This window comes from Thalassophryne amazonica, unplaced genomic scaffold (assembly GCF_902500255.1).
Source record: "Thalassophryne amazonica unplaced genomic scaffold, fThaAma1.1, whole genome shotgun sequence".
In the NCBI taxonomy this organism is placed as follows: domain Eukaryota; kingdom Metazoa; phylum Chordata; class Actinopteri; order Batrachoidiformes; family Batrachoididae; genus Thalassophryne; species Thalassophryne amazonica.
This window is the reverse complement of record NW_022986238.1, coordinates 343,470-369,018: the sequence shown is the minus strand read 5'-3', so window position 1 is coordinate 369,018 and position 25,549 is coordinate 343,470. Positions and strand designations below refer to the sequence as shown.

The 25,549-nt window shown below is 41.7% G+C and overlaps 1 protein-coding gene across 1 annotated transcript in view; it reads left to right on the top strand.

Annotated features, from left to right (window-relative positions):
* The window catches only part of shkbp1 (SH3KBP1 binding protein 1), a 154,027-nt gene that overhangs the window by 18,904 nt on the left and 109,574 nt on the right, over nt 1–25,549 (top strand). Inside the window, exons 3-5 of the mRNA XM_034165286.1 lie at nt 18,563–18,608; nt 24,172–24,304; nt 24,906–24,986. Coding sequence (XP_034021177.1) covers nt 18,563–18,608; nt 24,172–24,304; nt 24,906–24,986 — 260 coding nt within the window. The remainder of the gene's footprint in view (nt 1–18,562; nt 18,609–24,171; nt 24,305–24,905; nt 24,987–25,549) is intronic.

The window sequence follows — 25,549 nt, the reverse complement described above, 5'->3', positions numbered from 1 at the left end:
TGTATAATGCACAGTCAATGTAACTAGTCACTGTAATAGTGTTTAGAATAGAGTCAAATTAACTTGTATAATGCTTAGTAGCCTTTCAGAAACATGTGAAAATAACATTAACCAAAATGCTTGAAAATAAAATGTACCAATATTAAATTAATATACTGGCCCTTTAACTTGAATACTTTTAACTTAACTTATACCAGCGGGGAAGCTGTCAATAATATGAACAAATGAACCAAAATGTGCTACACAGGGCTTGTTTTGAATCACAGTTTGCTTAGCAAACTTTCAACCTTGCCTCTTTTGCTTAGACCTCCTTAACTTATGAGTGTCCAAGCTTCTTATGGCCTTATCTTGAACGTTGCCTCCCAAACTGCGCTCTCCTCTGTGTGTGCTCCCGGCTCAAGCGTCTCCTCGTAGCTCCGCCACTTGCACGTGCTGTTCATGCCCCGACAAGTCTGCTGGTCCGCCGGTCCTGCTGCCTCGCCATGCACCCGCCACTTGCGCCAATGAACAGTACGAGTTTTCACTGTAATTCCCTCGAAGCACTTCCAGACACAAGTGGTTTCCTCAAACTGATGTTTATTGCAAACACAAGGTGCTTGCAACAGGTATAAACCACATCGTGAAAACTAAAGAGAAAGATTTTCAAAGTTATGGTGAAATAAAACCTAAATTAGAAAGCAAAATACAATCACAAATAAAAACATACCTCGTTGGCTGTGTGCTATCAAAAGGAATTAGATTAATTCTTCTTTTTAACTTCGTTTTTCTTGTTAAAATGTCCGTTCTTAATCAAGCTATTCTTTTCGCTGGCTTCTTCGTCTTCTTCTTCTTCTTCTTCTTGTTTAATGGCGGTTGGCAACCAGCGGCAATGGAGCATTACCGCCACTAACAGGACTGCAGCGTAGGTCAGGATTCTAACAGCTCCGCTGGCTTCTTCTGCAGGCTATACCACATACACGCTCACAGCGCCCTCTAGCGGTAGGGTGTAATAGTTACATTAAACAACACAGACCATAAGAGGCATGGAAATGAAATTAAATAAAATAGAATGTAGCAGTTACAAGAGGTCATCCATGTCTTTATGTCTGTAAGACAATCCTGCAGTTTAACTAATTGGTGTGTGTCCTCTGGCTTCATGGATAGATAAAGCTGGGTATCATCTGCGTAAGATTGAAAATTTAAGCAATGCTTTCTAATAATACTGCCTAAGGGAAGCATGTATAAAGTGAATAAAATTGGTCCTAGCACAGAACCTTGTGGAACTCCATAATTAACCTTAGTCCATGAAGAAGATTCCCCATTTACATGAACAAATTGTAATCTATTAGATAAATATGATTCAAACCACCGCAGCGCAGTGCCTTTAATACCTATGGCATGCTCTAATCTCTGTAATAAAATTTTATGGTCAACAGTATCAAAAGCAGCACTGAGGTCTAACAGAACAAGCACAGAGATGAGTCCACTGTCTGAGGCCATAAGAAGGTCATTTGTAACCTTCACTAATGCTGTTTCTGTACTATGATGAATTCTAAACCCTGACTGAAACTCTTCAAATAGACCATTCCTCTGCAGATGATCAGTTAGCTGTTTTACAACTACCCTTTCAAGACTTTTTGAGAGAAAAGGAAGGTTGGAGACTGGCCTGTAATTAGCTAAGATAGCTGGGTCAGGTGATGGCTTTTTAAGTAATGGTTTAATTACTGCCACCTTAAAAACCTGTGGTACATAGCCAACTAATAAAGATAGATTGATCATATTTAAGATCGAAGCATTAATTAATGGTAGGGCTTCCTTGAGCAGCCTGGTAGGAATGGGGTCTAATAGACATGTTGATGGTTTGGACGAAGTAACTAATGAAAATAACTCAGAACAATCGAAGAGAAAGAGTCTAACCAAATACCAGCATCACTGAAAGCAGCCAAAGATAACGATATGTCTTTGGGATGGTTATGAGTAATTTTTTCTCTAATAGTTACAATTTTATTAGCAAAGAAAGTCATGAAGTCATTACTAGTTAAAGTTAAAGGAATACTTGGCTCAATAGAGCTCTGACTCTTTGTCAGCCTGGATACAGTGCTGAAAAGAAACCTGGGGTTGTTCTTATTTTCTTCAATTAGTGATGAGTAGTAAGATGTCCTAGCTTTACGAAGGGCTTTTTTATAGAGCAACAGACTCTTTTTCCAGGCTAAGTGAAGATCTTCTAAATTTGTGAGATGCCATTTCCTCTCCAACTTACGGGTTATCTGCTTTAAGCTGCGAGTTTGTGAGTTATACCACGGAGTCAGGCACTTCTGATTTAAGGCTCTCTTCAAGAGTCTGGCCTCTTTCAAGAGTTTTAATGGCCCACACACTGTATGACCAAACATGAGCTCAGCTGGGTTAAAACCCAATGACTCCTGAGTCACTTCCTGAGCTGCATAGAGAAGCAAGGGAACACCATCATCCCATTCCTTCTCAAACTCCTTGCAGTCAGCTCTCAACATGTTTTCCAAAGTTTGGTGGAACCTCTCCAGGGCCCCCTGGGACTCAGGGTGGTATGCAGAGGATGTGCAATGTTTGATTGACAACTGCCGAAGCACCTGAGAGAAAATCTTGGACATAAAATTGGACCCTTGGTCAGTCTGCACAACCTTTTAGAAGGTCAAACAGAGTGGAAAAACCTAACGAGGGCCTTAGAGACAGTGATGGTTGTAATAAATGTGAAGTTAGCGACACCAGCAACCATAGTCAATTGTCTTCCGGGGGCCAGAGCAGGCGACATTGAAGGAAATTTGAAACTGCTGGCTAAGGCTAAGCGTAAATTTGGTAAGATTGTAATTCACGTCGGCAGTAATGACACCCGGTTACGCCAATCGGAGGTCACTAAAATTAACATTAAATCGGTGTGTAACTTTGCAAAAACAATGTCGGACTCTGTAGTTTTCTCTGGGCCCCTCCCCAATCAGACCGGGAGTGACATGTTTAGCTGCATGTTCTCCTTGAATTGCTGGCTGTCTGAGTAGTGTCCAAAAAATGAGGTGGGCTTCATAGATAATTGGCAAAGCTTCTGGGGAAAACCTGGTCTTGTTAGGAGAGACGGCATCCATCCCACTTTGGATGGAGCAGCTCTCATTTCTAGAAATCTGGCCAATTTTCTTAAATCTTCCAAACCGTGACTATCCAGGGTTGGGACCAGGAAGCAGAGTTGTAGTCTTACACACCTCTCTGCAGCTTCTCTCCCCCTGCCATCCCCTCATTACCCCATCCCCGTAGAGACGGTGCCTGCTCCCAGACCACCAATAACCAGCAAAAATCTATTTAAGCATAAAAATTCAAAAAGAAAAAATAATATAGCACCTTCAACTGCACCACAGACTAAAACAGTTAAATGTGGTCTATTAAACATTAGGTCTCTCTCTTCTAAGTCCCTGTTGGTAAATGATATAATAATTGATCAACATATTGATTTATTCTGCCTAACAGAAACCTGGTTACAGCAGGATGAATATGTTAGTTTAAATGAGTCAACACCCCCGAGTCACACTAACTGTCAGAATGCTCGTAGCACGGGCCGGGGCGGAGGATTAGCAGCAATCTTCCATTCCAGCTTATTAATTAATCAAAAACCCAGACAGAGCTTTAATTCATTTGAAAGCTTGTCTCTTAGTCTTGTCCATCCAAATTGGAAGTCCCAAAAACCAGTTTTATTTGTTATTATCTATCGTCCACCTGGTCGTTACTGTGAGTTTCTCTGTGAATTTTCAGACCTTTTGTCTGACTTAGTGCTTAGCTCAGATAAGATAATTATAGTGGGCGATTTTAACATCCACACAGATGCTGAGAATGACAGCCTCAACACTGCATTTAATCTATTATTAGACTCTATTGGCTTTGCTCAAAAAGTAAATGAGTCCACCCACCACTTTAATCATATCTTAGATCTTGTTCTGACTTACGGTATGGAAATAGAAGACTTAACAGTATTCCCTGAAAACTCCCTTCAGTCTGATCATTTCTTAATAACATTTACATTTACTCTGATGGACTACCCAGCAGTGGGGAATAAGTTTCATTACACTAGAAGTCTTTCAGAAAGCGCTGTAACTAGGTTTAAGGATATGATTCCTTTATGTTCTCTAATGCCATATACCAACACAGGGCAGAGTAGCTACCTAAACTCTGTAAGGGAGATAGAGTATCTCGTCAATAGTTTTACATCCTCATTGAAGACAACTTTGGATGCTGTAGCTCCTCTGAAAAAGAGAGCTTTAAATCAGAAGTGCCTGACTCCGTGGTATAACTCACAAACTCGTAGCTTAAAGCAGATAACCCGTAAGTTGGAGAGGAAATGGCGTCTCACTAATTTAGAAGATCTTCACTTAGCCTGGAAAAAGAGTCTGTTGCTCTATAAAAAAGCCCTCCGTAAAGCTAGGACATCTTTCTACTCATCACTAATTGAAGAAAATAAGAACAACCCCAGGTTTCTTTTCAGCACTGTAGCCAGGCTGACAAAGAGTCAGAGCTCTATTGAGCTGAGTATTCCATTAACTTTAACTAGTAATGACTTCATGACTTTCTTTGCTAAAAAAAATTTTAACTATTAGAGAAAAAATTACTCATAACCATCCCAAAGACGTATCGTTATCTTTGGCTGCTTTCAGTGATGCCGGTATTTGGTTAGACTCTTTCTCTCCGATTGTTCTGTCTGAGTTATTTTCATTAGTTACTTCATCCAAACCATCAACATGTTTATTAGACCCCATTCCTACCAGGCTGCTCAAGGAAGCCCTACCATTATTTAATGCTTCGATCTTAAATATGATCAATCTATCTTTGTTAGTTGGCTATGTACCACAGGCTTTTAAGGTGGCAGTAATTAAACCATTACTTAAAAAGCCATCACTTGACCCAGCTATCTTAGCTAATTATAGGCCAATCTCCAACCTTCCTTTTCTCTCAAAAATTCTTGAAAGGGTAGTTGTAAAGCAGAGGAATGGTCTATTTTAAGAGTTTCAGTCAGGTTTTAGAATTCATCATAGTACAGAAACAGCATTAGTGAAGGTTACAAATGATCTTCTTATGGCCTCGGACAGTGGACTCATCTCTGTGCTTGTTCTGTTAGACCTCAGTGCTGCTTTTGATACTGTTGACCATAAAATTTTATTACAGAGATTAGAGCATGCCATAGGTATTAAAGGCACTGCGCTGCGGTGGTTTGAATCATATTTGTCTAATAGATTACAATTTGTTCATGTAAATGGGGAATCTTCTTCACAGACTAAAGTTAATTATGGAGTTCCACAAGGTTCTGTGCTAGGACCAATTTTATTCACTTTATACATGCTTCCCTTAGGCAGTATTATTAGACGGTATTGCTTAAATTTTCATTGTTACGCAGATGATACCCAGCTTTATCTATCCATGAAGCCAGAGGACACACACCAATTAGCTAAACTGCAGGATTGTCTTACAGACATAAAGACATGGATGACCTCTAATTTCCTGCTTTTAAACTCAGATAAAACTGAAGTTATTGTACTTGGCCCCACAAATCTTAGAAACATGGTGTCTAACCAGATCCTTACTCTGGATGGCATTACCCTGACCTCTAGTAATACTGTGAGAAATCTTGGAGTCATTTTTGATCAGGATATGTCATTCAAAGCGCATATTAAACAAATATGTAGGACTGCTTTTTTGCATTTACGCAATATCTCTAAAATCAGAAAGGTCTTGTCTCAGAGTGATGCTGAAAAACTAATTCATGCATTTATTTCCTCTAGGCTGGACTATTGTAATTCATTATTATCAGGTTGTCCTAAAAGTTCCCTAAAAAGCCTTCAGTTAATTCAAAATGCTGCAGCTAGAGTACTGACGGGGACTCCTCTCCTGTGGAACCAGCTCCCAATTCAGATCATGGAGACAGATACCCTCTCTACTTTTAAGATTAGGTTTAAAACTTTCCTTTTCGCTAATGCTTATAGTTAGGGCTGGATCGGGTGACCCTGGACCATCCCTTGGTTATGTTGCTTTAGACGTAGACTGTGGGGGGGTTCCCATGATGCACTGTTTCTTTCTCTTTTGCTCCGTATGCATCACTCTGCATTTAATCATTAGTGATCGATCTCTTTTTCCTGGTTCTTTCCCTCAGCCCCAACCAGTCTCAGCAGAAGACTGCCCCTCCCTGAGCCTGGTTCTGCTGGAGGTTTCTTCCTGTTAAAAGGGAGTTTTTCGTTCCCACTGTGGCCAAGTGCTTGCTCATAGGGGGTCGTTTTGACCGTTGGGGTTTTTCATAATTTTTGTATGGCCTTGCCTTGCAATGTGGAGCGCCTTGGGGCAACTGTTTGTTGTGATTTGGCGCTATATAAGAAAAAAGTTGATTGATTGATTGACTAGAAGGAGAGAGCATATCTCACCCATATTGGCCTCTCTTCATTGGCTTCCTGTTAATTCTAGAATAGAATTTAAAATTCTTCTTCTTACTTATAAGATTTTGAATAATCAGGTCCCATCTTATCTTAGGGACCTCGTAGTACCATATCACCCCAATAGAGCGCTTCGCTCTCAGACTGCAGGCTTACTTGTAGTTCCTAGGGTTTGTAAGAGTAGAATGGGAGGCAGAGCCTTCAGCTTTCAGGCTCCTCTCCTGTGGAACCAGCTCCCAATTCAGATCAGGGAGACAGATACCCTCTCTACTTTTAAGATTAGGTTTAAAACTTTCCTTTTCGCTAAGGCTTATAGTTAGGGCTGGATCGGGTGACCCTGGACCATCCCTTGGTTATGTTGCTTTAGACGTAGACTGTGGGGGGGTTCCCATGATGCACTGTTTCTTTCTCTTTTTGCTCCGTATGCATCACTCTGCATTTAATCATTAGTGATCGATCTCTTTTTCCTGGTTCTTTCCCTCAGCCCCAACCAGTCTCAGCAGAAGACTGCCCCTCCCTGAGCCTGGTTCTGCTGGAGGTTTCTTCCTGTTAAAAGGGAGTTTTTCCTTCCCACTGTGGCCAAGTGCTTGCTCATAGGGGGTCGTTTTGACCGTTGGGGTTTTTCATAATTATTGTATGGCCTTGCCTTGCAATGTGGAGCACCTTGGGGCAACTGTTTGTTGTGATTTGGCGCTATATAAGAAAAAAGTTGATTGATTGATTGACTAGAAGGAGAGAGCATATCTCACCCATATTGGCCTCTCTTCATTGGCTTCCTGTTAATTCTAGAATAGAATTTAAAATTCTTCTTCTTACTTATAAGGTTTTGAATAATCAGGTCCCATCTTATCTTAGGGACCTCGTAGTACCATATCACCCCAATAGAGCGCTTCGCTCTCAGACTGCAGGCTTACTTGTAGTTCCTAGGGTTTGTAAGAGTAGAATGGGAGGCAGAGCCTTCAGCTTTCAGGCTCCTCTCCTGTGGAACCAGCTCCCAATTCAGATCAGGGAGACAGACACCCTCTCTACTTTTAAGATTAGGCTTAAAACTTTCCTTTTGCTAAAGCTTATAGTTAGGGGCTGGATCAGGTGACCCTGAACCATCCCTTAGTTATGCTGCTATAGACGTAGACTGCTGGGGGGTTCCCATGATGCACTGTTTCTTTCTCTTTTTGCTCTGTATGCACCACTCTGCATTTAATCATTAGTGATCGATCTCTGCTCCGCTCCACAGCATGTCTTTTTCCTGGTTCTCTCCCTCAGCCCCAACCAGTCCCAGCAGAAGACTGCCCCTCCCTGAGCCTGGTTCTGCTGGAGGTTTCTTCCTGTTAAAAGGGAGTTTTTCCTTCCCACTGTAGCCAAGTGCTTGCTCACAGGGGGTCGTTTTGACCATTGGGGTTTTACATAATTATTGTATGGCCTTGCCTTACAATATAAAGCGCCTTGGGGCAACTGTTTGTTGTGATTTGGCGCTATATAAAAAAATTGATTGATTGATTGATTGATTGAATCCTTGTGAGGGGAACAGCCTCAGGGAAACGAGCAGCCATACACATAACTGTTAGAAGATATTGATGACCAGATTTTGTTCGAGGAAGAGGTCCTACACAATATACCAAGATGTGTTCAAAAGGCTCTCCAATAACTGGAATAGGATGTAATGGAGCTTTGGGAATCGTCTGGTTAGGTTTACCCACAATCTGACACACATGACAGGTTTTACAATAGTGTGAAACGTCAGACTTAACCCCAGGCCAATAGAAGTGTCTCCTCACTCTATCTAGCGTTTTCTTTACACCCATATGTCCCACTAAACTATGGTCATGAGCAAGTTTGAGAATCTCAGTATGATAAACTTCAGGAACAACAATTTGATAAACAGAACTCCATTCATCCTCACAGGTCAACCCTGGAGAGGTCCACTTTCTCATGAGAACCCCATGGCTGATAAAATAAGCACAAGGGAGCTTCTTAATTTCACTCTCAGAAACAGCATTGTCAAACAAGGCAGTAAGTCCAGAATCTTTCTGTTGAGCGGACCTCAGCTCATTGTGAGAACGAAAATGTTCAGTAAAACCAAAGTATTCCCTTTGGCTAGGAATGTGTCAGACAGATCAACCTCAACGTCACTCAGTCGAGAGTTGTTTAGACATGGCACGAGTGATCGCACAGGCAGGAAAAGCATCAGGATATTGCTGCTGCATTTCACCTGGGAACTCGCACAACGTAGGAGTGGAGACCACCACAGGGGCGGCCAAAACCTAGTCACCGGCTAAGTCATTTCTGAGAATCATGGACACACCCTCCATGGGAATGGAGGAGCACACAGCTACAGGAACATTTCCAGAAACTAATGCAGTGTGCAGGTTCACAGTATGTAGAGGCAAAGCCCCCAAAACCCTGCACAATCGCACTACATTTGAAATCTGACAGCTCAGAAAAGGGAAGGACATCCTGCAAAATTACTGACTGAAAAGCTCCACTACTCTCCAGATTTTTATTGGGCACTTAGTGTTAGAATCTGAAACTAGGCACACAAAACCATCCATTAAAAATAAAGGGGAACAGGCCACTTCACTACTCGACTCGGACACAACCTTCTGACTCAAACTGAGACCTTGTTCAGTCTTTAGAAAAGCCAAAGGTTTAGATTTCTTTTTACTTAGGCTGTGACAGTCAGCAGTCAGGTGGCCAGGTTTCTTACAATAGAAACAAAGGTTCTCATTGAAGCCATTTTTAAACCAACCTTTTTAAAGCCGGGACCACGAGGTGAAGAGTTCGGCCTAAAAGATTTCAGTTTAGACTCATTCTGCTCAACGTTAAAACTTGATTTATGAGTCAACACAAACTCATCACTCAGCACTGCAGCTTTGGAAAGAGTGTTAACTTTCTGCTCGGTGATGTATGTGCAAACCAATCCATGCAAACAGTTTTTAAAGTCCTCTAAGAGAATCAACTGTTTCAACTCATCTACTGATTCAAAAACAAATTCTCCCCAAAACACACACTGAGTGTACAACATACAAATGGTCCCCTGCTACCTACCTAACCAGGACTAAAGCCTAAGCTATCTTCTGAGGAGTGCCGGGCAAGAGGTGGCTTTAAAAGCAAACATCAGTGACCGCAAGGCCCTCACTCGCTTACCCTTGACAGGGATGGATTCCCCACCCAGGATTTCCTCAAAAATAAAAAAGGCAAAACAACAAATGAGTGGCCGAAGGAAAGATGACAGTCAATCTAGCTGGCACACTCCCTGGTCTAACCAGAGGGACCAAACCAAAGGGAGACTTACCTGACATCTAACAAAAGACAACAGCACCCCAACCAAACTAACAAACTTACCATGGGAAAACTGAAAATACTAACCCAAGAACAATAAATCCCAGATGAGCCCCCGATATGTTACACACTGGCTTTTGGAGTGCAACGTAATGAAGACAAAACCAACCAAAAGGTTAAACAAATTTATTGTCACAAAAATCTAGGGGAATTAACAACAAACATAATGAGGGTAAAAAGAAGAAAAAGATTGGAGTTGCTGCTGTCTTGCTGCTAGCTGGAGTGTGAGCGACCAAGGGTGGGTTCAAGGCAGGCTTTTATGCTGCAGGAGTCTGCAGAACTGGAGCAAACAATTACTCTCCCACATAACACGGATGTCCGGACCTCTGAGCGTTGACTGGACGTCTGGACCTCTGGGTGTCCAGGCCTCTGGGTGTCTTCCCTCACAAGACTAATTCCATCATGATCAGTTCTTGAAAACTGCCTACTTGACAGATTCCTTGAGGTAAATGATTTAATCCTGATATTTAGAATAAACTGTCCCCAACTTATTCTGGAAAGTTTTGCAGGTCTTAAATGCAGGAAGTTGACCAGAAAAAAACATGAAATATCTGAAAGTCAACGTGAGAATCACTGACTTATTGTTGTTATTGTTTGTTTTTTCCATTTTGTCCCATGCTTTTCTGATTGGTTGTTGTAACTGTAGAGTCCATTGTTCCTCCTGCTGCTACTGGTGCAGCTGAACCCTCACTATCCATCATGTTTAGGTCGTCTCTGATCGGATCCCTTCAAAATTCAAGGTTTTCCTTCAAAGAAAGATAAAGAACCACTCGTCGCTTCTGTCTGTCTGTTGATCTGAGGTCTGGTTGACACTCAGCTGTCAGAAAACTGTCTTCCTGGAGTCTATTTTGGATCTGTCCTGGAGGATCTCACCTGTTTAAAACTGTTCTTTGTTCAGGAAACATGATCAAAAACATCAAAAGTATCTTTAAAACACTTGAGATTTGTTTGCAGCATTTACAAAGTATTTAAATAACATGACCGTGGGATGGGCTCCTTCCCCACGCTGGGTCGGGCTCATTGGCGACTCCAGAGTTTTTTTTCTGCAGGTGCTATGAGCGTGGCATTTTTATGATGGTGCTATGGGTTCGTGTGTTGCGACACCATATTCACGTGCGTGCATACACATTGCCACATTCTGATCTGCGACAGTCACTAATGACATACAGAATGACCAAAATCACACACAAACCTAGGCTACTGTTCAGTACAAATTTCCACAGACGGACACATCTAACCCAAGCCTACAGCCTTATGCTGCATTCACACCGGACGACACGTGAGCGATGGCGTGGCGACAGGTCGCCATGTAATCCTTATGGAAGGACGCGTTGTGGCACCACAAAAGTTCAAGCCACGCAATGCGAAGCAATGGACGTGAATGAAGCGACGTGAATGAAGCGATTTTGAGCGATTGGTGCATTTGTAGCACGATGTCGCGTCGCGTTGCCCGCTCCCCAAGTTGAAAAATCTGAACTTTTTCGTCTTGTCGCATCGCGATGACCTATCAGGGACTGGATATGTAGTGACATCCGTGAAGATTATTTTATTTATTAACTACACAGATGTATAATAAAACAAATGGTGACTGGTTTATAACACAATTATGAGAGAGTTTGAGGGGAGAGCGCAGCAGCACATGCTCTCTTCCACAGCATGTCTTTTTCCTGATTCTCTCCCTCAGCCCCAACCAGTCCCAGCAGAATCAATCAATCAATCAACTTTTTTCTTATATAGCGCCAAATCACAACAAACAGTTGCCCCAAGGCGCTCCATATTGTAAGGCAAGGCCATACAATAATTATGAAAAACCCCAACGGTCAAAACGACCCCCTATGAGCAAGCACTTGGCCACAGTGGGAAGGAAAAACTCCCTTTTAACAGGAAGAAACCTCCAGCAGAACCAGGCTCAGGGAGGGGCAGTCTTCTGCTGAGACTGGTTGGGGCTGAGGGAAAGAACCAGAAAAAAGACATGCCGAGAAGGGGGGCAGAGATCGATCACTAATGATTAAATGCAGAGTGATGCATACGGAGCAAAAAGAGAAAGAAACAGTGCATCATGGGAACCCCCCCACAGTCTACGTCTAAAGCAACATAACCAAGGGATGGTCCAGGGTCACCCGATCCAGCCCTAACTATAAGCCTTAGCGAAAAGGAAAGTTTTAAGCCTAATCTTAAAAGTAGAGAGGGTATCTGTCTCCCTGATCTGAATTGGGAGCTGGTTCCACAGGAGAGGAGCCTGAAAGCTGAAGGCTCTGCCTCCCATTCTACTCTTACAAACCCTAGGAACTACAAGTAAGCCCGCAGTCTGAGAGCGAAGCGCTCTAATGGGGTAATATGGTACTACGAGGTCCCTAAGATAAGATGGGATCTGATTATTCAAAACCTTATAAGTAAGAAGAAGAATTTTAAATTCTATTCTAGAATTAACAGGAAGCCAATGAAGAGAGGCCAACGGGTGAGATATGCTCTCTCCTGCTAGTCCCCGTCAGTACTCTAGCTGCAGCATTCTGAACCAACTGAAGGCTTTTTAGGGAACTTTTAGGACAACCTGATAATAATGAATTACAATAGTCCAGCCTAGAGGAAATAAATGCATGAATTAGTTTTTCAGCATCACTCTGAGACAAGACCTTTCTGATTTTAGAGATATTGTGTAAATGCAAAAAGGCAGTCCTACATATTTGTTTAATATGCGCTTTGAATGACATATCCTGATCAAAAATGACTCCAAGATTTCTCACAGTATTACTAGAGATCAGGGAAATGCCATCCAGAGTAACGATCTGGTTAGACACCATGCTTCTAAGATTTGTGGGGCCAAGTACAATAACTTCAGTTTTATCTGAGTTTAAAAGCAGGAAATTAGAGGTCATCCATGTCTTTATGTCTGTAAGACAATCCTGCAGTTTAGCTAATTGGTGTGTATCCTCTGGCTTCATGGATAAATAAAGCTGGGTATCATCTGCGTAACAATGAAAATTTAAGCAATGCCGTCTAATAATACTGCCTAAGGGAAGCATGTATAAAGTGAATAAAATTGGTCCTAGCACAGAACCTTGTGGAACTCCATAATTAACTTTAGTCTGTGAAGAAGATTCCCCATTTACATGAACAAACTGTAATCTATTAGACAAATATGATTCAAACCACCGCAGCGCAGTGCCTTTAATACCTATGACATGCTCTAATCTCTGTAGACTGCCCCTCCCTGAGCCTGGTTCTGCTGGAGGTTTCTTCCTGTTAAAAGGGAGTTTTTCCTTCCCACTGTCGCCAAGTGCTTGCTCACAGGGGGTCGTTTTGACCGTTGGGGTTTTTCTGTAATTATTGTATGGCTTTTGCCTTACAATATAAAGCGCCTTGGGGCAACTGTTTGTTGTTATTTGGCGCTATATAAATAAAATTGATTTGAGTTGACATGCGTGCATGAACGGGACAGGAAGTCCTCAAATGGAGTCCTGGAGAGGCAGAAGTACCGCTGAAAGTGGCTGTCATCCAGATGCAGCTCCTGCAGCATTGCGTGGCGTCTGGTGTGAACGCGGCTCAAGCAAAGCGACGGGCGATGGTGGCGCGTTCATCGGCAGGCAAGAGATGCGAATTTGTGGTGTCGCATGGCGTGCAGTGTGAACGCAGTATTACACTTGCACGACTTTGAGCCATGCACATCGTCGTGCACACGTCATCATCACAGGTCTTCATATCAAACCACGGTCCTACGCACGGGCGGTAACAGATGAGAGCGGAGGGGAGCCCAGTGAACAGGAGGTCAGCTCTGTGGAAAAACAGGTTGCTGATTTCCTCCTATCTAAAGGTATAGAAATGGATTTAAATAACATTGAAGCGTGCCACCCTCTGCCCCGGAGAAATGACGGTGATAAACGAACCGTCATCATGAGATTCATCAACAGAAAACACAAAACAGCACTGTTAAAACAAGGAAGAAAACTGAAAGGGACAAACGTATTCATCAATGAACATCTCACCAAACGGAATGCCGACATCGCCAGGAAAGCACGCTTCTTGAAGAAACAGGGAAAAATCCAGCACACATGGACTTCAAACTGTAAAATATTCATCAAACTGAACGGATCACCAGAACAAGCAAAAGTCATGGCAATAAGGAACATCGAGGAGCTGGACAAATATGAACAATAGTGTTTCTTAAAGCGAGGATCTGGACAAATATGACCAATAAGGTATGAGGACACAAACACATCACAACACCATGACACAGACCAGAGGAACCTATTCATCTACTACCTATTCATCTACATCTGGAGACAAGAAGGATATAACTCAAAGGATTGCTGATCATGGAAAAGTAGAACTGAGAACATTTAAATACACAGACCACAATGTACTGGACTTGGAGCACGATATCGATCCGGACAATAATTTCTTCTCAAATATCAATGACAGTTGTTGCTATTATACAGATGAACAGTTTAATCGGATCATTAAAAGGGATAACAAATTATCAATAATCCATTTCAACAGCAGAAGTCTATATGCAAACTTTAACAACATTAAAGAATATTTAAGTCAGTTTAAAAAAATATTTAACATAATTGCTATATCAGAAACATGGATCAATGAAGATAAAGGAATGGATTTTGAACTGGATGGATATGAATTTAATTGTGTAAACAGAAAAAATAAGAGTGGAGGAGGAGTGGCTGTGTATGTGGATAAGAACATGGATTATAAAATAGTAGACAATATGACAACTGTGATTGATAACTTATTAGAATGTATAACTATTGAAATATGTGAAGAAAAAAGCAAAAATGTATTAGTCAGCTGTATATATAGAGCACCAGGATCTAGTATTGAAACATTCACTGACTGTATGGGAAAAATGTTCTCAAAAACTAATCAAAAAACTGTGTTCATTTGTGGTGACTTAAATATTGATCTGCTCAATCCAAATAAGCATAAAATAACAGATGAATTTATCAGTATAATGTACAGTATGAGTTTATATCCAAAAATCACCAGGCCAAGCAGAATTACATCCCATAGTGCCACCTTAATTGATAATATATTCAGCAATGATATTGAGAATAACACTGTGAGTGGATTATTAATCAATGACATTAGTGATCATCTACCAGTTTTCATCGTTTATAATAGAAACCATCGGCGGAATCAGCCAGAGGAGAAAATAAAATACAGGCGAGTGCGGACAGAGGAAAACATGAACACACTAAAGAAGGATTTACAGGAGCAAAACTGGGAAAAGGTATACAGTGAAAGTGATGTTGATAGTGCATATGAAACTTTTTACAAATATTTACATCATTATATGATAAAAATTGTCCAATTAAACAAGACTACAGAAAACAAAAAATCCAAGCTCGACCATGGATGACGAAAGGGTTACGAAATGCATGTAATAAGAAAAATACACTGTATAGAGAATTCATAAAACTAAAGAATAAAGAGGCAGAAAATAGATATAAGAAATACAAAAATAGATTAACTAATATGATACGGGTATGTAGGAAGGAATATTATAGTAACATATTATATAATAACAAAAACAATATTAAAGGAATATGGGATATATTAAATAGCATTATCAAAAATGGTAATAAAAAACAGAGTTACCCTCAGTATTTCATTGATAATAATGTCAAGAAGGAAAATAAGGATGAGGTAGTCAACGGTTTTAATAATTTTTTTGTAAATATTGGACCAAGCTTGGCAGAAAAAATTCCCGATTCCCAACCTGAGGATTGGGATAATAATCTCATAGAAAGAAATCCCTGTTCAATGTTCCTCACAGCAGTGGATGGAAATGAAATTATAGACATTGTGAATAATTGTAAATATAAAACATCTACCGATTTAAATGAAATTGATATGGTGGTGGTAAAACAGGTCATTGAATGGATTGTAGAACCATTAACATACATCTGTAACTTATCATTTCAAACCGGTAAATTTCCCAATCAAATGAAAATAGCTAAGGTTGTGCCGCTGTATAAGACTGGGGATAGACACCACTTCACAAATTATAGACCTGTTTCTTTGCTTCCACAATTTTCCAAATTATTAGAAAAGTTATTCAATAATAGATTAGACAAATTCATAAATAAACATAAATTACTTACTGATAGTCAATATGGATTCAGAGCACATAGTTCAACATCACTTGCATTAATAGAATCAGTTGAGGAGATTACAAACGCCATAGACCACAAATTACATTCAGTTGGAATATTTATAGACCTTAAAAAGGCTTTTGATACAATCAATCATGACATATTAATCAATAAACTTGAACAGTATGGGATTAGGGGGTTGGTGTTGCACTGGGTGAGAAGCTACTTAAGTAACAGAAAACAGTTTGTGAAGTTGGGGGAATATACATCATCATGCTTGGACAATGCTTGTGGCGTCCCACAGGGGTCAGTATTGGGTCCAAAACTGTTTCTAATTTATATAAATGATATTGTCAATGTTTCCAAAATATTAAAATTAGTATTATTTGCAGATGACACAAGCATTTTTTGTTCAGGGGGGGATTTGCAGGAGTTACTGAGGAGGATCAGTATAGAAATGGGAAAATTGAAAATATGGTTTGACAGAAACAAATTATCATTAAACTTAAGTAAAACAAAATACATGTTATTTGGCTATTGTAATACACACATACAGGTTCAGTTACAAGTCGAGGGGGTAGATATTGAAAGGGTACATGAAAATAAGTTTCTGGGGGTGATAATAGATGATAAGATAAACTGGAAGACTCATATAAAACATATACAAAGTAAACTGTCAAGAAGCATTTCAGTTCTAAACAAAGCGAAACATATTCTGGACCACAACTCACTCCGCATTCTTTACTGCTCACTGGTTTTACCATATTTACAGTACTGTGCAGAGGTATGGGGTAATACTTATAAAGGTACAACACAATCACTATCAGTAATGCAGAAAAGAGCTATAAGAATTATTCATAATACTGGCTATAGAGATCATACAAATCCACTATTTTTACAATCCAAATTCTTAAAATTCACAGACTTGGTTCATTTTCAAACAGTACAAATTGTGTATAAAGCAATAAACAATTTACTTCCAGCAAATATTAAAAATATGTTTTTTAACAGATCAGGGGATTACAGTCTGAGGGGGAAATTTAATTTAAAGCATCAGTGGGCACGAACAACATTAAAAGGTTTCTGTATTTCTGTCTGTGGGGTGAGGATGTGGAACAGATTGGGAGTGGGGCTCAAGCAATGTCCAAGCATGAACCAGTTCAAACAGCGGTACAAAAATATGTTTTTTTCTGGGTATAGGGAGGAGGAAGGGTAATGAGGGTTAGGGTGTTTTTGTTTTTTGCTTCGGCTTGTAAATATATAGTATTTTGTATGTAAGTAGGTATGTGTAGGTGTATATTTATGTTTGTGTATGTATATGTGTGTATATGTGTATGTATGTTGATGTGTGTATGTATATATGTATGTGTATATATATGTATATATATATATATTGATATCGGTTTAGGTGTGTAGGAATCTATGTGTATATGTGGCAAAGGGTATTACTGGTTGTGGGGAAGAAGGTGTAGGGATAAATAAGCTGATGCTTCACCCTACCCCTTTTCGGACATGTTGGGTACACAGTAGGAACTTTTTTGTTGTTGTCTTTACTGATCTATCTTGTAATTGTTGTTGTATCAAATGTTCGAAATAAACAGTTTTCATTCATTCATTCATTCATTCAAAAACAGTTGCATTTTCATTTCTTCTTGTGTGAAGCTGTAAAAGTACATTCATGACAGATTTAACATCTCGTTATAATCGTTCAGATGAGCTGCACACTGATGTGGTGCGTCGATGCAATCGCTCGCACTCACAAAGTGTTTTTGAGTTGTTTGCGTAATGTTCATGTGAAGTTCATGTAATTAATGCGTGATGGAGATTTTGAACATTTCAAAATTTTCTTTGCGCACTTGCACGAAGCTGTGCACAGTTTACAAGTTTGAGACGAGTTTACGCTCATGAACAGCAGAGTGCGTGCAAGTGTCAGGGGGCCTTCACCCAGAGCAGACAAACGCTGAGGGGCTTATTTAAAAAAAAAAAAAAAAAACCCTTAACAAGTAATGTCCATCATAAGGAATTAACACATTTCCAGACGTCATCTTCCAAAACAAGAGTGTCATGTGGAGAACAACTTTCATCTGTGATGATGAATCCAGGCAATAGGTCTGATTTAAAAAAAACAAAACAAAAAAAAACAAAGACTTTATTTAGTCCCTGAGCTGATTTGTAAAGTTTTAGCTTTTGTTCGTACATTGATTAGCCCCACGTTGTCTTCTCCATTTTTTTGTAGTTGCAGCGCTACACACAGGCCGAGCATGTGTACTACAGCATTTTCCCACCGTTTCACAGGATCTGTGAGAATGGAGACATTTCTTGAATGGAACACTTTTTGAAAATTACAAAGAAAAAGACTGTGTACCAGAGGTTCAGTTTCAGTGTAGACAAGGACATAAAAACACGGGATGAAATTAAATTAAAATAATAAATGAGGAATTCTTTTCTTGGGGGTGCTATGGGGGTGATATGACAAATCCAGGGGAAGCTCTAGCACCCCTAGCTCCCCCCTGGTGCTGCCCATGGACAGGCTTCAGCAAATATTCTCTCATTGTCTTAATAACCGACAGCGTTGACAGCAGTCGTATGGTTGATCACGGTGCAGTGAATCGTTTTAGCCATGAAGTCGTCATCATGTTGGCTTCTGTGTAATTCTGACGTGCATACAAGAAAAACATGTTTGATGGTTGTTTTTTTTTTTGCTTTCAGTCTCTTGAGCGGTCGGATTTCAACGCTGAAAGATGAGACCGGAGCTGTAAGTACCACAGCTGCTTTTGGACATCCGGAAATGGTTTTTAATCACTGACTGAGCACAGAACGCAGTTAGACCATGTGACTGACGTAAACCCGTAGGGATTACGCTAGCTGCTAGTGACTCAAGGCGCTAGCTAGCCTGGCTCTGTAGTATTTAGCTCATTTGAAAACAAGCATAGCCCTTTTGAAGGTGGTGGTCAAGGGGTTAAAGCAGTGGACCTGTGCCCAGAGCATCCTCTGTTCAAATCCCTGTCAGACTGAAAAATCACAAAGGTCCTCAGTGCTGAAGGTGCCTTGTGAACGGGTGAATGTGACTGTAAATCACTTTGCTTGGTGCCAGGGGCGTAGCACCAAATTCTGGTCCCTAGGTACTAGCCATATTCAAGCCCCCCCACTGTTATTTTCTTTTTTATTAATGGAAACACAAGATTTCTAATGCGTAGTCAAACCAGGTCTAAATCATGTATACTTTAGATCACACCTGGGAGTCAGAACTCTTTTTAAAAATGGGGGAGCAATATTGAGTTGGGGGGTCTGGGAGACCAAATTGCACCATTTTCTAGAAAAATGGTGCAGTTATATCTAATTTAACACAATTTTCCAAAATAAGTAATTAAATAAAAGTAAGTGTAATTCATGGCTTAACCTTTGTAAAAAAAAAAAAAAAAAAAATACATAATACAATATTCTACAATCAAAACATTAAAGAACAGATTATTCATCTTATGTCATTCAGTAAACTCAGTCCATAGTATAATTATTTTATATAATTATTGTATGGCCTTGCCTTACAATATGGAGCGCCTTGGGGCAACTGTTTGTTGTGATTTGGCGCTATATAAGAAAAAAGTTGATTGATTGATTGATAGTAAGTCCCTTCAGCTGCTCCCTTGTTTGCACAGCAAATCCAAGGTCGATCTGCATGTTGAATTGGCACAGGTTTTACGCCGGATGCCCTTCCTGACTCAACCCCACATTACATGGAGAAATGTGGCAGGGGTGGGATTTGAACCCGGAACCTTCTGAACTGAAACCAAGCGCATTAACCACTTGGCCAGCACCCCTGCTAAACTCATTCCATATTAATAACAAACAGACTTTTCAGAATACACACACACACACACACACACACACACACACACACACACACACACACACACACACACACACACACACACACACACTCATCTTCAACCGCTTAGTCCAGTTAAGGGTCGCAGGGGGCTGGAGCCTATCCCAGCAGTCATAGAGCGCGAGGCGGGGTACACCCAGACTTTCAGAATATTACTTCCTTAACCTACAACTTGTAGGTTAAGGAATTACTGGACTGTCTTATGAGGTAATATAAAATAATGTCAAAATAATTACATTTTATAACAATGTATTTGAAAAAGAAGGTAATTCTAGTTATTTCTTAACAATATTAGACTGAATAAATCAATGCAGTATATTTTTGTTTGTTAAAAAATAAGGAAAAAGGTTAATTCATATGTATATACTCTGTAGCAGAATCAGGAAGAATACGAGGTCTGTGAGAAAAGTATCGGACCTTTTTATTTTTTTTCAAAAACTATATGGATTTGAATCACGTGCGATTACATCAGACAAGCTTGAACCCTCGTGGGCATGTGAGAGTTTTCTCACGCCTGTCAGTTACGTCATTCGCCTGTGGGCAGGCTTTGAGTGAGCACTGGTCCACCCCCCTCGTCGGAATTCCTTTGTCTGACTTCTTCCTGAGAGACTGGCGCTTTGCTTTATCAAAATTTTTTCAAAAACTGTGAGGCAGATCGAAGTGGACACCATTCGAGAAATTCAGCTGGTTTTCGGTGAAAATTTTAACGGCTGATGAGAGAGTATGGAGTGTTGCTGTCGCTTTAAGGACTTCCCCCGGAGCGGGACGTCGCGCTGCGCTCTGAGGCGCCGTCGTCAGCCTGTTTCGAGCTGAAAACCTCCAAATTTAAGCCTCTGTTGACCCAGGATGTCGTGAGAGAACAGAGAACTTTCAGAAGAGGTTGGGATCAGCAGTTTATCCGGACATTCCACTGTTAAAGGAGATTTTGTAATGAAAGACGTGCGGACGGATTGGCACGTCGGCAGGCAGCCGGCGCTGCGTGCCGCCACAGGAAAAACACCTCCGTTGGAAGCCTTAAGGACAAGTTGGAACATGTTCAGCTGTTAAACAATTTCTCAGATACTCACTCTACTGAAAGCCATCAAAAGCCGCCTGGTTTTTACAAATGGTTATCAACACGGAGGTGTTTTTCCTGTGGCGGCACACCGCGCCGGCTGCCTGCCAACGCACCAATCCGTCCGCACATCTTTCATTACAAAAACTCCTTCAACAGTGGAATGTCCAGATAAACTGCTGATCCCGAGCTCTTCTGAAACTTCTCTGTTCTCTCACGATGTCCTGGGTCAACAGAGGCTTAAATTTGGAGGTTTTCAGCTTGAAACAGGCTGACGACGGCGCCTAACCCTAACCCTAACCCGTCCCGCTCCCTAGGAAGTCCTTAAAGCGACAGTAACACTCCATAATCTCTCATCAGCCGTTAAAATTTTCACCGAAAACCAGCTGAATTTCTTGAATGGTGTCCACTTCGATCTGCCTCACAGGTTCCGAAAAAATTTTGATAAAGCAAAGTGTCAGCCTCTCAGGAAGAAGTCACACAAAGGAATTCCGACGAGGGGGGTGGACCACTCCTCACTCAAAGCCTGCCCACAGGCGAATGACGTAACCGACAGGCGTGAAAAAACTCACGCATGCGCACGAGGGTTCAAGGTTGGCTGATGTAATCGCACGTGATTCAAATCCATATAGTTTTTGAAAAAAATAAAAAGGTACGTTATTTTTCTCGCAGACCTTGTATAATATGTGTTTTAGGATATTTGAAATTATCACTGGTGGATAATTTTACCTCAAATACTGGGGGCACCACCTATGAATGAATGATGTTATAACAAGGTTATAATATCGCTGAGTTTAGGGTCAGTCGATAGGAAATATTAAAATCAGTCTCTAATCTTCAGGAGTAAGTTCTGCATGTCAGATCCGACACCCTCTGTAAAACCATACAAAATCACAGACAACTCCACGTTTAAGATATTTATTTAACTCTGGCAGGAGTTAAATAACAGGACATAACCACCGTAAGCAGTTTGATGATGATGAAATTCAATGAGCAGTGATTATATGACGTTCAGATAATTTGGTTTCGTAGTGGGACTTTTAGGAGTTAAATTCATTCTAATCAGCAGGGAATTTACGAGGTCTATTAGATAATAAACCGACCTTTTTATTTTTTCAAAAACTATATGGATTTGAATGACGTGCGATTACACCAATCATGCTTGAACCCTCGTGCGCATGCTTGAGTTTTTTCACGCGTGTCGGTGACGTCATTTCCCTGTGGGCAGGCCTTGAGTGAGATGTGGTCCCGCCTTCTCGGCTGAATTCCTTTGTTTCACACGCTGCTCGAGACGGCGCGCGTTGCTTTATCAAAATTTTTTCTGGACCTGTGAGGAATATCTGAGTGGATACTATTCGAGAAATTAAGCTGGTTTTCGGTGAAAAGTTTAACGGCTGATGAGAGATTATGGGGTGTTTCTGTCGGTGTAAGGACTTCCCACGGAGTGGGAAGTCGCGCAGCGCTTCCAGGCGCCGTCGTCGGCCTGTTTCGACCTGAAAACATCCTAATTTAAGGCTTAATTCACCCAGGACATCGTGAGAGAACAGAGAAGATTCAGAAGAGGCCGGCATGAGGACTTTATGCGGACATTCCACTGTTTAAGGACATTTTTAATGAAAGACGTGCGCGCAAATTCGCCGAGTCGTTTCCGTGACGACTCGGCAAATCTGTGTGCGCCGCGACAGGAAAAACACCTCCGTGTTGAAAACCATTTGTAAAATTCAGGCGGCTTTTGATGGCTTTCAACAAGTGAGTAACTGAGAAATTGTTTAACAGCTTGGGCATGTTCCAACTTGTCCGTTAAGATTTCCAACGGAGGTGTTTTTCCTGTCGCGACCCCCCGCGGTCGGGTCCGGCCCGACATGCGACTCTGCCCGCACGTTCTTTCATTACAAAATGTCCGTTAACAATGGAATGTCCGAATAAACTCCTCATGCCGACTTCTTCTGAAAGTTCTCTGTTCTCTGACGACTTACTGGGTCAACAGAGCCTGAAATGTGGAAGTTTTCAACTTGAAACGGTGAGACGCTGCCGCCTCGAAGCGCAGATCGCCGTCAGGCGCCGTGGGCCGTCCTTACGGCGACACTACCAGACCAAAATCTCTCATCAGCCGTTAAAATTTTTACCGAAAACCAGCTGAATTTATCGAATGGTGTCCACTCAGTTGTGCCTTACAGTTTTGAAAAAATTTTGATCAAACAAAGCAGCAGTCTCTGAGCCATTCCTAAACAATGAAAAAATCGACGAGAGGGTGGGCGACTCCTCACTCAAAGACTGGCCACAGGCGAATGACGTAACCGACAGGCGTGAAAAAACTCTCGCATGCCCACGAGGGTTCAAGCATGTCTGATGTAATCACACGTGATTCAAATCCATATGGTTTTTGAAAAAAATAATAAGGTCGGATACTTTTCTAATAGACCTCGTACTTTGGTATTTATTAACATGAGAGAAGCTTAATGATTTTGAATAGAATTAAATGAAGCCACTCTGTTTATCTCTGACATGCCCCGGTCTTACTTGGAGGCGCAGTGCAGCTGGTCTCTGTGAGGTCCGATGCTGGAAGCCGTCTGGTCAGTCGAGGAACCGTCCCTCTGCACAGCTGTCTCTGGTACTTTGCAAAGAGACTCTGTCGGTCACCGCGCCCGGTTTAGTGGGTTACCAGGGGCGCTTTCCATTGTAATTGCTGTGACTTGCGACTCACTCTCTGTTGCGGCTTAGCTGACCTGCACGTTTTTATCTCTGCAGCGCTCGTAGTCTGGGCCGTCAGAATAGAGGTTTGAGCATTTTATTTTCTATTCACAAAAACAAAAATTCGTCTTCCGCCGTCATTTTTAGAAGCCGGACCAAATCACAAAAATCGCTACAAAAATAGTTGAATTTGTGAAAGCAGAAGTATGTTTCGCAACATTTATACATTCATTCTAATTATATTCTTTTACAACATGAATTGTATGGACATTAATAACATCCAACACAAAAATGTCAGTTTTTTGTTGGGCTCCCCCATATTCTGGCTCCCCTGGGTACATAGTACCCTTTACCCCCCAGTCTGACGCCCCTGCTTGGTGCCATGCCGTCCTCTGCCTTCTACAAACTGTGTATTTGTTCTTAGTCCCTCATTTCCCAGTCCCAGCAGAGGACTGCCCCTCCCTGAGCCTGGTTCTGCTGGAGGTTTCTTCCTGTTAAAAGGGAGTTTTTCCTTCCCACTGTAGCCGGGTGCTTGCTCACAGGGGGTCGTTTTGACCGTTGGGGTTTTACATAATTATTGTATGGCCTTGCCTTACAATATAAAGCGCCTTGGGGCAACTGTTTGTTGTGATTTGGCGCTATATAAAAAAAAAATTGATTGATTGATTGATTGATTTGTGTTCGTAGATCTTCATCGACAGGGACCCCTCGCTGTTCGCCACCATCCTCAACTTCCTGCGGACCAAAGAGCTGTACCCCAGATCCATTAATGTGCACATGCTCATGCACGAGGCCGAGTTCTATGGTATCACGCCGCTAGGTGAGACACAGACATCAGCTGGGTTCATTATAACCAATTAAAACGCGTCAACAGACCGACTTGTGTTTTGGCTCAAAAAAACAACAAAAAAAAAACCAACAAAAAAACATACAAAAAAGGCATTTTGGAGAAAATCCAAGACTACAAAATTTTGAGACACCACATCATTATGAGAAATGATGTCTACACATAGTCCCCCAACAGACACAGTAACAGACGTGTAGTTTTATATGATTGGAGGAGTCAGCTGAACATTAAATAATGTAGATGCCACCCAAAGGACAGGAAGCCTCCAAAACACTTGACCATGTTTATTAAGACGGTCTCTGCCGCGATGCAGCGGGACTTCCTGTCAGATCGCAGGAGGTCACGACCAACACCCACATTTATCAAGTCAGGCACAACCCTCTGATAGCTGGATGGACTAAGACTGTCCAAGTAGACAGACAAGGTGACATGTCCGGGAATCAAACCCAGCTTGAACGTCAGATAGTCCAGTTTTACAAAGTTCTGCTCAGCCAAAGTCCAAGCTGGTCTGAAAATGTCCTGTTACAAATGGACAGTCTGAGCGTAGATACAACTCACTGTGTCTCTGTGTTAGTGCGGAAGCTGCAGCTGTGTGAGGAGCTGGACCGATCCTCCTGTGGAACCGTACTGTTCAACGGCTACCTGCCACCTCCAGGTACCAAACGCCCCGCCTCCACCCTCTGCCCCACTCCATCATGACAAAATGCCCCGCCTCCACCCTCTACCCCATTCCATCATGACGAAATGTACCGCCTCCACTCTCTACCCCACTCCATCATGACAAAATGCCCCGGCTTCACCCTCTACCCCACTCCATCATGACAAAATGACCCTACTCCACCCTCAACCCCACTCCATCATGACAAAATGTACCGCCTCCACTCTCTACTCCACTCCATCATGACAAAATGCCCCGGCTTCACCCTCTACCCCACTCCATCATGACAAAATGTCCCGCCTCCACCCTCTACCCCACTCCATCATTACAAAATGCCCCGTCTCCATCCTCTACCCCACTCCATCATGACAAAATGTCCCGCCTCCACCCTCTACCCCACTCCATCATTACAAAATGCCCCGTCTCCACCCTCTACCCCACTCCATCATGACAAAATGCCCCGTCTCCACCCTCTACCCCACTCCATCATGAGAAACGCCCCATCTCCACCCTCTACCCCACTCCATCATTAGAAACGCCCCGTCTCCACCCTCTACCCC